The following is a 14,290-nucleotide window of genomic DNA, read 5'->3' as shown; positions in this document are numbered from 1 at the left end:
TTAGAACAGCACAACATGACGTTCTATCTTCTTGAATGTTTCTGGAGAGTCTTTACACAAAGTGGGACTGTTGGCAGTGAACTAGTCATGGTGTCCAATAATGTGACACTGGTGTCAGTGTACATAACATAACATGATACTAGCTGAGCATGAATGGCCATTCTTGACCTTTCGAAATAGTAGTTTTACAAAAAATGTCCAATTCAAGATCCAGTTACTATTTTTTCCAGAGCTTTCAACCGTATCAGTCTTCTTGACTTTGGAAATGTTGTAATGTTGACAGGACAGCCATAACACAAGGTGCACTAACTAAATCAAGACCATGTGATACGGTTGAAAGTCCCTGAGAAACTATCGAGGCATGAAACACAGATTTAGTGTTTCATGTATCGCCAAACATCCTGACAAGTCCAATGATCCTGAGCTCGCATCTCATTGAGTGGGAGAGACTATGTCCTGTTGTATGAATGAATGCCGTCTGTGAGGCCTCATTGTTTGGATATGTTTGTACGGTAGAAGTTCATCCAGCTGTGCACTGGTAATGAGAGGTCCACTGTGTCTGGTATCTCTTATATTGACCCACAGAGACACAGAGAGGTCAGGAGGAGGATACGTCGTGGTCGACCCAGTCCTTCATGTTGGAGCAGACGATCGCATCCTCCCATTAGACTGCATCACCATCCAGACCTACCTGTCCAAATGTCTGGGCCCCCTCGATGACTGGCCAGATCGACTGAGAGTAGCCAAGGAGTCAGGTGTGTGTCTTTGATTGCGTTTGTTTTGTGGCCCAAGTGGCTGAGCTCAGATGAGTCATTACCATCGTGGTGTTTCTGGCTACAGGGAATGTACTAGAGACAGAGTGAAGGCAGACACTGTTCAGAGTCACAGGGGCGGAGCCTTCAGTAGGCTGGGACATTCACATTTAAGGAGAAATAAATCTCAAAATCAATACATTTTGAATTATAAGTCAAATGAATGATTTAGAAAACCTGCAAACTGTTTTCAGAGAAAAAATGTATTTCAATTGTGTGAATAATTAGTCAAAATACATAGGAATAGATTTGTAAAGACCAATCTGACTTTAAGATGAGCGTACCGTGACGTTAGTGTTCTCGGGTAATGTGTAATAATCACACTGTTATGATCATTCCCATCAACGGGTTAAATTAAAACCTTTGTTTTAGGAAATATCAAGACATACAGTATATATCATGTATCGCAGCATAGGGATGCAGAGATATTATCAGCCATATGGCCCTGCTTCATAGCATACAGGTTACACAGTATCATTAACAGTAGTAGTTGTTACAGTATGCTGCAGTTGCTTAATAAGCATGTGTACGTGGGTTTCTCTCACAGGATACAACATGATCCACCTCACGCCTCTGCAGACTCTAGGAGAGTCCAGGTCCTGTTACTCCTTGGCAGACCAGCTCAACTTTAACCCTGAGTTCAGCCACGACGGTCAGAGCTACAGCTGGGCAGATGTGGGGGCTCTGGTGGAGAAGTTCAAGAAAGAATGGAACATGCTGTGTATTACAGATGTGGTGTATAATCATACTGGTGAGTACCTGTGTGTGTGTGTGTGTGTGTGTGTGTGTGTGTGTGTGTGTGTGTGTGTGTGTGTGTGATCTGTGTTCAGATTGGTTTACAGCCCAACCAGAGTGGAGCCCAGACTGAAATGCAAGGTATTAGAAGAACATCAAAGTGCTTCTGCATAATTATGGTAATCCTCTAAAACCCAGCATAGGCTGGGTGGCAATAACAGAGATGGCTAATATGAACAGTGTGTTTGCATTAGTTTATCTGGCAGGGAAAGAATTTCAATAGAATAAGAGCCCAAACTCTCTGACAGCTACAGAAGCTCTCTAGACTGACCGTAAACTGTTCAACGTGGGAGGCTGTTCAAAGGTTGTTGGTCAACATAACTAACAAGAACAGACTGAGGATGTGGGGCTAGTTTAAAATATCATTCTTATTTAATAGATATAATATTTATTTACTTACTACATGCCACTACGATATCCTCATTATAGTATATCTATGTATATAATCCATCATGAAGTGAGTATATCTAATACTCTACTCAGTGCTCATCTTCTCCTGTGGTGTCTGTTTCCTTCTCTAAGCCAAAGGAGAACAGACCTCTGGAACCACTGGGAGCACCCAGAGCATGATGTTTCAATCAAAATGCAAAACAGATTATTTCAACACCACATAGAAATAAGATCAATGTTTGTCACAATAAGATCAATGTTTGTCACTCACCTTAATCTCATCATATACAGATATTTGCTATGTGCTGAAGGTCTGTGGACATACAATCCCATAGTGCAGGGATTCCCAAAGTGGGGGTGCGCGAGCTGCCTCTAGGGGGTGCGCGAGAGGAAAAATGTAATGGTGGTGCAGTCCTGTCTCCTAAAAATGACGTTCCCCCAAAACTAAAATGCATTCTCAATTACGTTTTACCACGAACGTATTTTCTCCCTGATTACCTTTGTGTTTGACGTACAAATACGTTTCTCATCAACATATCTTTGCCATACTTTAGTCTTTATTATTTTTCTGTGATCTGCCTCGCCTCTACCCCGCCACCCACGAGTTATTGACCCGCGACCTGTTCCGAGGGCTGACAGACCTGACGATCGGGTGCCTCACGGCGGGGGCGGCTGGAGACCTCGCGTCCCAGCGCCAACGGGTGAGCGCCGCCACTCGGAACCATAAAACCAAGTCCCGGATTTCACCCGGGGGACATTCTGGAGGTATTGTGACCGGGTGATGTGCCTCGTTGCTGGGGAGGTATGAGCCGAGAGTGGCGGGGTGTTATGGAGGTATATATTACAACTCGGTGTTGTTCCCGTGCGTGGATGAGCGCATTTCTGTCGCTCGCATCGATGCTTTGTCCGAAGACATCCTGGCTACATTGGTCGGTCGCGTGAAGAAGAGTCAGTTTTACTCTGCAAGTAGACGAGCCTACAGATGTGGCCAATCGTTACGTCCGTTACCTGTTCGAAGGCACGGTGCAGGAAGAGTTATTGTGTTTTTTATCTTGTAAACAAACGCCACGCGCGAGCAAACTGTTCTCTCATTCGTCCGATTTTTATGCGGCTCTGTTGCTTTTTTTTTTTTAAGTTGTGTGTGTGGGGGGGGGGGGGTTGGGGGTGCGTGAACCCGGTCGGGATGTAGAAGGGGGTGCGTGGCCTAAAAAGTTTGGGAACCGCTGCCATAGTGCATCCTCACAATGACTTCAATGCAGAGTTAAGACATGTCACTTTACCAAAAGACAGCTCGGGACTGTTTGAATTGTATAGTTACTTAAGCAGCCCAACAGTGATGTGGTGTACATCTCAGACCACAAGGCCCCATAATGCCCTGCTGTTGATCTGCTATTCAACCTTCAGAGTACCGTCTCACTCTCTCTGTTGAGTAGTGTTGTGTGTGTGTGAGCCGCATGCTGACCCAGGAACTGAACTCGCATCTGTAACGAGGCCACTGTCATCGAGCCAGAGAGCAGAGTAACAGCCCATGAGCAGGAACAATGAGAGCAGGAACAATGAGAGCAGGAAGTGCTTCAGACTGGAGGGCCCACATGCCCTTTAAGACACTTTGCAACTTCTAATAAGTCAAATCATTTATGTTTGTGCTGTGTCCGACTTGTACAAACAACACTTTTTTATCGTAAGTCAGTCTGATTTATCGCTAGTGACTTATTGAAGCACATGTGTGAATTGTTCCTGCTGATCCCAAAATAAACTGCAACAAATGTACAACAGCACACCAACGGATAGAGATGCAGACAGAATGACAACATGTATGAAAGATGAGGTATTCAAGAACATTTTCTACCATAGTTTTGATTTTGTAATGAAGCCTTCTTTTGCATTGATAACACCGCCAAGAGGTTGTTCACCGCTGGTTCAAATGCCATCTACAGGCCATGTGATAGGATAGGCGACAACGTGGAAATGGATATTGAGAGCTAAGACATTACTGTGTGTGTGTGTGTGTGTGTGTGTGTGTGTGTCTGCGTGTGTGTGTGTGTCAATACGCGTATTCGTATTGAACCGTTCGGTACGAGGCTCACGGTTCAGTACGCATGACGAACCGAACAATACGTTAAAAAAAAAAAAAAAAAAAAACCGACTCTGAATGTCCCTACTCATTCAGGCTGTGCTCACACTGCAGCTCATCACTATTCTTTCATCAGCGTGTGAATAGCACAGACCTCATGGAATCTCACAAAGGGAACACACTGACATGAAGCAAAGTGAAAGGACACTGCTGCAGCTCTAGCACAGGGGTGCTGTCCCTGCTCACCTCCTCTTCCTCCCTCCCCCTGTTCACCTCCTCTTCCTCCCTCTCCCAGTAAAGGTCTCCAGTAAAGTGAGCCTGACTCAAAGGTCAACCACTTGATTTACTTCCAGTCCTGTAGATCCCTACAGAGGCTGGTTCACCATCTGCTGATGAACATATAGTATTGTATCATTAGGTATTATGATTTAGTTAATAATCTTAATAAATCTGTTTTTATTTTATTTTTTGTAAAGTTTGCAAAAAACAGCATTTTTCAAATTTGCCAATACAGCAAATGTCATAGAAACTGTTGTAATCTTAATGATGTATGTTTAATGCAGATGCAACAGGAAGTCTTATTTAGTTTTTAGTAATGGGTATGAGTTTAATGTTACCGTTGTCTTCTTCATTAAAGTTATTATCACTACCGGCCGCTCAATCTAGCGAACAATGTTAACGGTTTCTCTCCTCTATGGCTCATCCTCACGGTGCTGCCAACGATGTCCCAGCATGCCTTCCAGCGTTCTTCATCTTTATTTCAATAATGACTCAATGTTGGTGCCTGTGATTCAGTTTGTTTGGCTCTTTCTTTGCAGCTGCTAACAGCATGTGGATCAAAGAGCATCCAGAGTGTGGCTACAACCTGGTGAACTCTCCTCACCTGCGGCCAGCCTGGGTCTTAGACAGAGCAATCTGCCATTTAACCAGCAGGGTAGCAGAGGGACGCTACAAGGCTAAGGGGCTTCCTGCTGCTATCACCAACGAGAGCCACCTGAATGTGAGTAAAGCCAGGTCAGCTGTGCACACTATGAGCGGAGTGGACACGGCTGTGTTGTAGCGAGGACACGCATGTGACATGATGTGACAGGAGAGCACGAATCAGTCTGAACATTGAGATGGAACAAACAACACTCCATTTAGCAGTTCAACTTTTGACAAAATGTATTTCCTGCTTTACTGTGTGTGAAAAGGTAGACATTAAACATGTAGAATGTGTTTCCTCTGAGATAGTAACTCCCTGTTCACGCCTCCATTAACATGTAAGTCTGTTCACACATGCCATCACAACGTGTCTCCACACGAGTCTCACGTAACTTGTGATCAGATCTCACTTCCCCAAATAAATATATGCAAATAAACCCGTTCGTCATTTCCGTTTGCAACGAGCAAATACGTTGTTGTTTTTAAGCAGTTTGTGTTTTAAATGATTAAATTGACTTACTTCTGTCTGGCAAATGAAGCAATGAACTAGCTATAGAATGAGAATGAATCCTTCAGTGCACTGTTCCTCTCACAGTCTGCTGCCAGCTGCTGGCCACTTTTAAGGTGGAATGTTTTCTTACATGTTATTCAACGCATGAGTTGTCTTCTTGAATCAATCAACACACCTTAAATGTCAATATGACAACCGCTCCATTTGGTTTCTATTTACTCTCGTACGCTTTATTTCAAGCACTTAGAAGATGCATATGTGAATCACACACACACACACACCAATCAGATGAGTAAGCTGTCCCTCAGTATGGCCCAGGACACGTACGCGTACAGTAGACAGTAGACTCAGCTAATGTGACCATCCCCGACTGGTCTGAGTGGTCAGATCTCAATGCATGCATTCACACCTGGACTTTGAGCTGTACACTTGTGATGGGATCATGCATGTCAGTGCCAGGTCTGAACAGGGACCAAGTGTGACTCCCCACATCCTCAGAGAGACACAGAGAGAGCTCACAAGTTCAGTTCAGCTCTTGTTACTGACTGTTGAGGTGCGTTGGGTGTGAACGCACCTCGTACTGTAAGCTCAGTCAGGTTCCACACTACCTGATGCTGATGTGGGTGCATTCAACATGGTTGAATCAATGACGCTGTAGCTGTTTACTTACTGTATGATTGGAACTGTGAGAACCCCTGCTCATGTTAAATTTTATTCAACAGCATTTTGCAGCCCATGAAAGCTAAAGTAAGGGGCTCATTGAATAATCCAGATCATCTGTGTGTTTGCGCCCCCCTCTCTCTCTCCCCCTCCCCCTCCCTCTCTCTCTCCCCCTCCCTCCCTCTCTCCCTCTCTCTCTCTCCCTCTCTCTCTCCCCCTCCCTCTCTCTCTCTCTCTCTCCCCCTCCCCCTCCCTCTCGCGCTCTCTCTCCCCCTCCCTCTCCCTCTCCCTCTCTCCCCCTCCCTCTCTCTCTCCCCCCCGCCCTCTCTCCCTCGCTCTCGCTCCCTCCCCCCCCCCCCCCCTCCCCCATGTTGGTGTGTATCAGGCCATCCGTAGTGTGTTGTGGCAGGACGTGTATCCTCAGATCAAGCTATGGGAGTTCTACCAGCTCAGAGTGGACCGTGCTGTGGAGCAGTTCAGAGCCCTACTACTCAATGGTCTGTACCGGTGATCAGTGAAGATTTGAAAAACTATGTCGACTTTTTCATGCTTGCAAAACTTCAAAAAAGTGTGAGCGCACAATCAGCAGAGCAGGAAGCCGCCTCAGGGCACACACTGTTCATGTACTGTTGTGTACGTCTCCCTCGGAGCCCAATATACAATTGCTGAAATGACGTGTGTAATACAGAAAACATAGACCTGAATCATAAAAAGATGCTCCTCTGTAAAAACCAGTATTGATTTACATTGAAGCGTATCAGACCTGCCAGACGCGCATGAGACGCACGAGTGAAGCACGTGGCTGAAGGTGTTGTGTAGACACAACGTTGCTACCATAAGGAGCTTTAGTTTTCATGGGATGCTCAGCAGGGACATCAGTGGAGTCATCTGTGCGTATTGATGAGGAGTATCCAGTCTTGTATTGTTATCGGATTCATGTATGATATCTGGACATGACTTTGATCATTGTCATGTTCTCGTCTTACCGTATATGGCTTATAGATGGACATAACCTCAATCAGTTTTGAGCTAATGACTATTGTACAAGTTATGGACACGATCTTGATTATTTTCCGGTCCTTGCTGATCGATATCGTCAGTCAGGTTTACGTGTGTGTTTGTTTACATAAGCGTGTCACCGACATGCCAAAACACACAGCAGGGTTCATTGATTCCCTCCCAATAGACTTGGGCATTGTGCAGACACAGCACATTGTTGGTAACAGAGCCTGAGAATCTATTATATTCATTTGTTTGGTTGTGTGGATTAATTGAGTGTGTGTGTGTGTGTGTGTGTGTGTGTGTGTATATGTATATATATATGTGTGTATATGTATATATATATGTGTGTATATGTATATATACATATGTATATATATGTATATATATATATATATATATATATATATGTATATATATATATATACATATACATATATATACATATACATATATATATGTATATATATATGTATATATATGTATATATATATATACATATATATACATATACATATATATATGTATATATATATGTGTGTATATGTATATATATATGTGTGTATATGTATATATATATGTGTATGTATATGTGTGTATATATGTGTATATGTGTTTATTTTTTTCACATTCCAACGAGTGAATATTCTTAACAGTAAAGGTGCATGGCTTCCTAGAAGGCTGTACTTGCATTATTATGCTGTGATGTTATCATTCTATCAGTGGCACACAATGGTCTTCACATGTAAATAATATCATTTCTCCTCGTTATTTCTGGGTCAATATATCAACCAACACTCGTGATCACAGCAGATACCTTTCTGCATGTTTTCCTTCTATTGTGACAAAGGAACACAGACACATAGAGCCAAAGTTGTTGTGTTCAGTGACGGGTCCTCGTGGCTGAACTCAGTTAAAGCTGCTCGTGTGCTGATTAGATTGAGAGACTGGTTCAATGACCTCTGCATGTTTGTGTTGTCAGGCACCAAGCCGGACCAGAGTAAGACCGGGGGGAAGAAGGGCCTGAGGATCATTCAGGACCCAGAGGTCCATCGTTATGGGAACACAGTGGACATGGACTCCGCTCTGGAGACCTTTGTACCTCCCAGGTCTGACTTCAAGCTACAGCCGTTACTGTTCACACTTATGATGGTTTTAGCGGTTCTTTGAGTAGCTGATTTGACAACCATTCAAGTCTCTCTTCTTAACTGCTGGAAGGTGAACGTTGGTAAGACAAGAAGATGATCCCCAGCTTTCCATGGCACTACCTCCATCAGCTTCTGTTCACATTCAGTTGGAGATGTGCAATATTACTGCTTGATAAATCATTTGCTGACATCAAGAATATATATGCAGTGCACAAAGGTTGTGTAACAAAGTCACAAACGTAATCCTGGCAGGCCCGTTTCATACATGTATGCGTAGTACATGTGCACTATGCATGCGTAGTACATGTGCACTATGCATGCGTAGTACATGTGCACTATGCATGCGTAGTACATGTGCACTATGCATGCGTAGTACATGTGCACTATGCATGCGTAGTACATGTGCACTATGCGTGCGTAGTACATGTGCACTATGCATGCGTAGTACATGTGCACTATGCGTGCGTAGTACATGTGCACTATGCGTGCGTAGTACATGTGCACTATGCATGCGTAGTACATGTGCACTATGCATGCGTAGTACATGTGCACTATGCATGCGTAGTACATGTGCACTATGCATGCGTAGTACATGTGCACTATGCATGCGTAGTACATGTGCACTATGCGTGCGTGGTGCACTACGCGTGGTGCACGTGCACTATGCATACATGTATGCGTAGTGCACATGCACTATGCATGTATGCGTAGTGCACGTGCACTATGCATGTGTGCGTAGTGCACGTGCACTATGCATACATGTGTGCGTAGTGCACGTGCACTATGCATACATGTGTGCGTAGTGCACGTGCACTATGCATACATGTGTGCGTAGTGCACGTGCACTATGCATACATGTGTGCGTAGTGCACGTGCACTATGCATACATGTGTGCGTAGTGCACGTGCACTATGCATACATGTGTGCGTAGTGCACGTGCACTATGCATACATGTGTGCGTAGTGCACGTGCACTATGCATACATGTGTGCGTAGTGCACGTGCACTATGCATGTGTGCGTAGTGCACGTGCACTATGCATGTGTGCGTAGTGCACGTGCACTATGCATGTGTGCGTAGTGCACGTGCACTATGCATGTGTGCGTAGTGCACGTGCACTATGCATGTGTGCGTAGTGCACGTGCACTATGCATGTATGCATGTGCACTGTGCATACATGTATGTATGAAGCACTTTGACGTTCTGTAAATGTAGAGTAGTGGTACTTTTTGTTTAATGTTACCGCCCTCTCTGTAGCTCCTCCCTACAGCATATCGAGGAGTGCTGTGGTTGGCTGAGACAGAAATTGAAGGAGCTGAACGAAGCACAGCACAACATCATGCACCAGCATCAGGAGCAGGTAAGGCAGTGTGTAATGTGCCACCAGACAGGGTTACTGCTCTATGAATAAGAATATAGAAATAATAATTAGTATGCACACTGCAGCATGATATGACCGAGATGTGATTTCACATTTGAGCCAAATCTGACACCTGCCGGTGTGGCTCTCAGAGGAGTCAAGGAGGAGGTGCCTCATTCATCCATTCATTCATTCATTATCCAAACCGCTCATCCTGTTCCGGGTTGCGGGGCGCTGGAGCCGATCCCAGCTGACATTGGGCGAAGGCAGGGTTCACCCTGGACAGGTCACCAGTTCATCACAGGGCACATGTAGAGACGGACAAACATTCACACCATTTATAGTCTCCAAATAACCTGAGCTGCATGTCTTTGGGCTGGGAGGAACCCGGAGAACCCTCATATCGTTCATATGTATTACTTGGACACTGACTACCCAAATACTGCAGTGTCAGTATTAGAGTGGAGTTTTTGCATGAAGTGTGGAATTGGAGACACGGTGAGGGTTTCCCAAAACAATGAATGCATCCTGTGCATCAGTCAGTGTTCTTTGTGTTCCTTCTCTTCCTCAAGGCTGCCAACTGTATTGTGGGAAACGTAGTGTATGAGCGTCTGGCAGACCACGGCCCCAAACTTGGTCCCGTTAGCAGGAAAGACCCTCTAGTGACCAGGTAATGAATTTAAAGAGATTGCTTTCAGGAGAGAGACAAAGGACGGATACAGTCCAGCTGAGGTGGATGATGCAGACACATAGTAAATGTTCATGCTACATCCTGGACAGATAACGGGGACATGAGGTTGATGATAACACCAGGAGTGGTGGGAGGCTGAGGGTTGGTGGATCTCAGCGGTTTCATCTGTCTGTCTCAGGTACTTCACCTTCCCGTATCAGGACATGACTCTGGAGCAGGAGATGCAGCTGCTGGACCAGCCAGACAAGACGTGCCACTTCCTGGCTCACAACGGTTGGGTGATGGGAGACGATCCACTGCGCAACTTTGCTGAATCAGGTTGATATATTAATGTTCTTCGACTATAAGAACAGAGGAATAAATAAACACGTGCTGTGACGAGGTAGAAGAGGGGATCATGATGCTGTGTCCTGCTGCATCAGGTCATTAACAGGGACCTGAGAACCTCAGCAACTTTCAGGTTGTAGGTTGAACAGTCTGCACGATGACATTGTGATGCCTCTGTGTCTGTGCTGCATAGGCTCCAATGTGTATGTGCGTCGGGAGCTGGTATGCTGGGGTGACAGTGTCAAACTGCGCTACGGCAGTGGGCCCGAGGACTGCCCGTACCTGTGGGCCCACATGCAGAAGTACACGGAGATCACAGCCAAATATTTCCACGGAGTCAGACTGGACAACTGCCACTCTACACCATTACATGTAGCCGAGGTACTGTCATCTCTTCTCATGTTATCATGCAGTCCATAAGCATATTGTAGCTTTTAATAGAACAAGGTTATTAGGAAAGTGCAAAAGGAAAATGTCATTTCACTGCGTTGTGGTTTATGTCTGAGGGTTAGACTAAAGCCCAGCCTTGCTGTGTCTAGCGACAGATGCATACTGTACATCAGTGCTAACAGCAGACCCTTCTCTTCTCCCTCTTTGTAATGTATTGTCTTGTCTAGGCCATGTTAGATGCAGCCAGAGCGGTCAGATCCGATCTGTATGTGATAGCTGAGCTGTTTACAGGCAGCGAGCTCCTTGACAATGTGTTCGTTAACCGGCTGGGAATTAGCAGTCTTATACGAGGTACAGCTCCTCAGCATGAACTAACGTGTTCTTGTCTCTTTCTTCTTCTCTTCTCACTGCACTGTTCTGCGTTCTTCCTCTTCCTACCCAAACATGCTCCATCTCGTTCCATCTCTTGACTCTGACTCTGTGTTCATGCACCGTATGACTGCACGCTGTGGTCGCTCGGCCTGTTATCACTAACTGGCTGCGTTCCTTTCACACCGCTCTCCTCTTCCTCCTCCGTCTGTCCTTCCTTGTCTTTTCTCACCCTCCTCTCTTGCACTGCCTGCACTGGTTGTGCTGTGTTGCTTGCTGTGTTTGTGCAGTACATGCTGGACGTGGGCAGAAGAGTGTGTCCTAACCTGTATGTGGTGGCTGAACTGTTCACCGGCAGTGAGGACCTGGATAATGTCTTCGTAACCAAGCTAGGGATCACGTCGCTCATACGAGGTACAGTAATGTATATGATCAACATGCATTATTCATCATTAACATTGACAACATTACACAGTTTGGGGTATTAGGGGAGGCATTTGTGTTGCTTGTAATATTATTCACACAGATTGGTGAGAAAGCAAAGAAACAAAGACAGTTCCTGTTGTTTCACTGTTAGCTTTCACAAAGCTTCAGTAGATGATCTGTTGCTCTTCTGGAGAGATGATCAGCATTCTTTATGAGACTGGTATGGCCTGTGAGGGTTGTATCATACCATTCACATCATCCCCATACTCATCAATCATTCAATCAGCCAAAGCTCCCTGTGGTATCTTTCCCTTCTCATTTGCTCAGCTTGTTCTTTCTGTTTAATTGGTCACCTGTCTGTGTATTTAAGCACAATTCCCAAAAGTGAAAATATCAGTCAATATTCCATTGTTAGATGTTATGGCAGATATAATGCAACACATGTCATTACATTTAACATTTACACAATTAAAACAATTTAGAAAGTATTGAATATTCTGGAGCAGTCTGTGAGCTCACGCTGTCCATTGTTGAACATCAGCTCGTGTTGTCCATCGCCTCTCAAAGGCAGAACGCCTGCATTGCCAGATTGTAATGTGGCCCAGAATTACTCCAGTGGTCTTGAATGTGTGAACCAGTTGCTTTTCTGATAACTCTCCTCCAATGTCCGTGGCTCTTTCTCATTTCCCGATGTCTTTGCCACCTCCATTCCTCGCTCTTTGCTCCCGAAATCAATCTCAGCGCTCCATCTTGAAGGCTATCCCAATTCCTAAAATGCATCTGGAGGAGAGAGGATGGAGGAGGCCTGCCAGTGGAGCTATGAGCGAGGAAGCACCAACACGTGAACAAATAAAAGAGGCGGGACACACGGCTGGAATGATCTCAAACCACGGCTGCTCTCTACAAATCTACCAGTTCCTTTTTGTGTTCATAACTTGTATTTATTCAAGATGATCAGATCAGACCTTCTGCCGTTCACAGGGTGTGCAGCTCCTGGTAACTGGCGCTGTTCTGCCCACATTACTTCATCACAATCACCAATACTTCTGTTCTTATACTGACTGCAGCCTGCTATCCTCCTGACAGGATGTATACGTCAAGTTACTAAATCAATAGTTCTCTTCAAATCAGCACTAATGAACTGTATTTCATGTTGTCATATAGGTAGACAGGACTGTGTTTGTGTGTATATAATATATATATCAATCATATATAATATATGTCGCTCTGTATTCGTATACAAACATTTAATAAAGTATATGAAGTCTTTATTACATATAGCCTGTGTGCGTGTTAAATATAACATGCGTGACTACGATCGTTCTTGTCACATTATGCCACGTTGTGAATTGAATAAATGGTAAATATGTAAGTTATGCTCATCTGACAGATCAGAAAATGCATATATAGTAAAACTGAACAGCTGATCAGCTGCGATACCTCTTATTTAATTCATCCTAAAGTGACGGTCCGATCGAGGATGTCTCGTTTGTTAAATGCCTGCTGCCTCGACTCCTCTCTCCTCTGGTCTCCTTTTGACTCCTCTCTCCTCTGGTCTCTTCTTGCCTCCTCTCTCCTCTGGTCTCTTCTTGACTCCTCTCTCCTCTGGTCTCATCTTGACTCCTCTCTCCTCTGGTCTCTTCTTGACTCCTCTCTCCTCTGGTCTCTTTTTCTCCTCTGGTCTCTTCTTGACTCCTCTCTGGTCTCTTCTTGACTCCTCTCTCCTCTGGTCTCTTCTTGACTCCTCTCTCCTCTGGTCTCTTCTTGACTCCTCTCTCCTCTGGTCTCTTTTTCTCCTCTGGTCTCTTTTTGACTCCTCTGGTCTCTTCTTGACTCCTCTCCTCTGGTCTCTTCTTGACTCCTCTCTCCTCTGGTCTCTTCTTGACTCCTCTCTCCTCTGGTCTCTTCTTGACTCCTCTCTCCTCTGGTCTCTTTTTGACTCCTCTCTCCTCTGGTCTCTTTTTGACTCCTCTGGTCTCTTCTTGACTCCTCTGGTCTCTTCTTGACTCTTCTCCCCTCTGGTCTCTTCTTGACTCCTCTCTCCTCTGGTCTCTTTTTGACTCCTCTCTCCTCTGGTCTCTTCTTGACTCCTCTCTCCTCTGGTCTCTTCTTGACTCCTCTCTCCTCTGGTCTCTTCTTGACTCCTCTCTCCTCTGGTCTCTTCTTGACTCCTCTGGTCTCTTCTTGACTCCTCTCTCCTCTGGTCTCTTTTTGACTCCTCTGGTCTCTGGTCTCTTTTTGACTCCTCTGGTCTCTGGTCTCTTTTTGACTCCTCTCTCCTCTGGTCTCTTCTTGACTCCTCTCTCCTCTGGTCTCTTTTTGACTCCTCTCTCCTCTGGTCTCTTTTTGACTCCTCTGGTCTCTTCTTGACTCCTCTGGTCTCTTCTTGACTCTTCTCTCCTCTGGTCTCTTTTT

At 45.0% G+C, this 14,290-nt stretch overlaps 1 protein-coding gene across 3 annotated transcripts in view; it reads left to right on the top strand.

Annotated features, from left to right (window-relative positions):
- Positions 1-14,290, top strand: part of agla (amylo-alpha-1, 6-glucosidase, 4-alpha-glucanotransferase a) — a 63,724-nt gene that overhangs the window by 16,270 nt on the left and 33,164 nt on the right. For 2 of the 3 annotated variants that reach the window (XM_079285243.1, XM_079285242.1), the window contains 10 exons: positions 586-755; positions 1,360-1,563; positions 4,890-5,071; positions 6,552-6,663; positions 8,148-8,274; positions 9,570-9,672; positions 10,245-10,342; positions 10,542-10,681; positions 10,884-11,071; positions 11,308-11,431. In XM_079285243.1, coding sequence (XP_079141369.1) covers positions 586-755; positions 1,360-1,563; positions 4,890-5,071; positions 6,552-6,663; positions 8,148-8,274; positions 9,570-9,672; positions 10,245-10,342; positions 10,542-10,681; positions 10,884-11,071; positions 11,308-11,431 — 1,448 coding nt within the window. Of the gene's footprint in view, positions 1-585; positions 756-1,359; positions 1,564-4,889; positions 5,072-6,551; positions 6,664-8,147; positions 8,275-9,569; positions 9,673-10,244; positions 10,343-10,541; positions 10,682-10,883; positions 11,072-11,307; positions 11,432-11,739; positions 11,864-14,290 lie in introns of all 3 variants that reach the window. The other variant, XM_079285244.1, reaches the window with a different exon arrangement.

Source organism: Melanostigma gelatinosum, assembly GCF_949748355.1.
Source record: "Melanostigma gelatinosum genome assembly, chromosome: 15".
Lineage (NCBI taxonomy): Eukaryota > Metazoa > Chordata > Actinopteri > Perciformes > Zoarcidae > Melanostigma > Melanostigma gelatinosum.
Note: the sequence above shows the minus strand (reverse complement) of the source record. Positions and strands in the feature narration are given on the sequence as shown.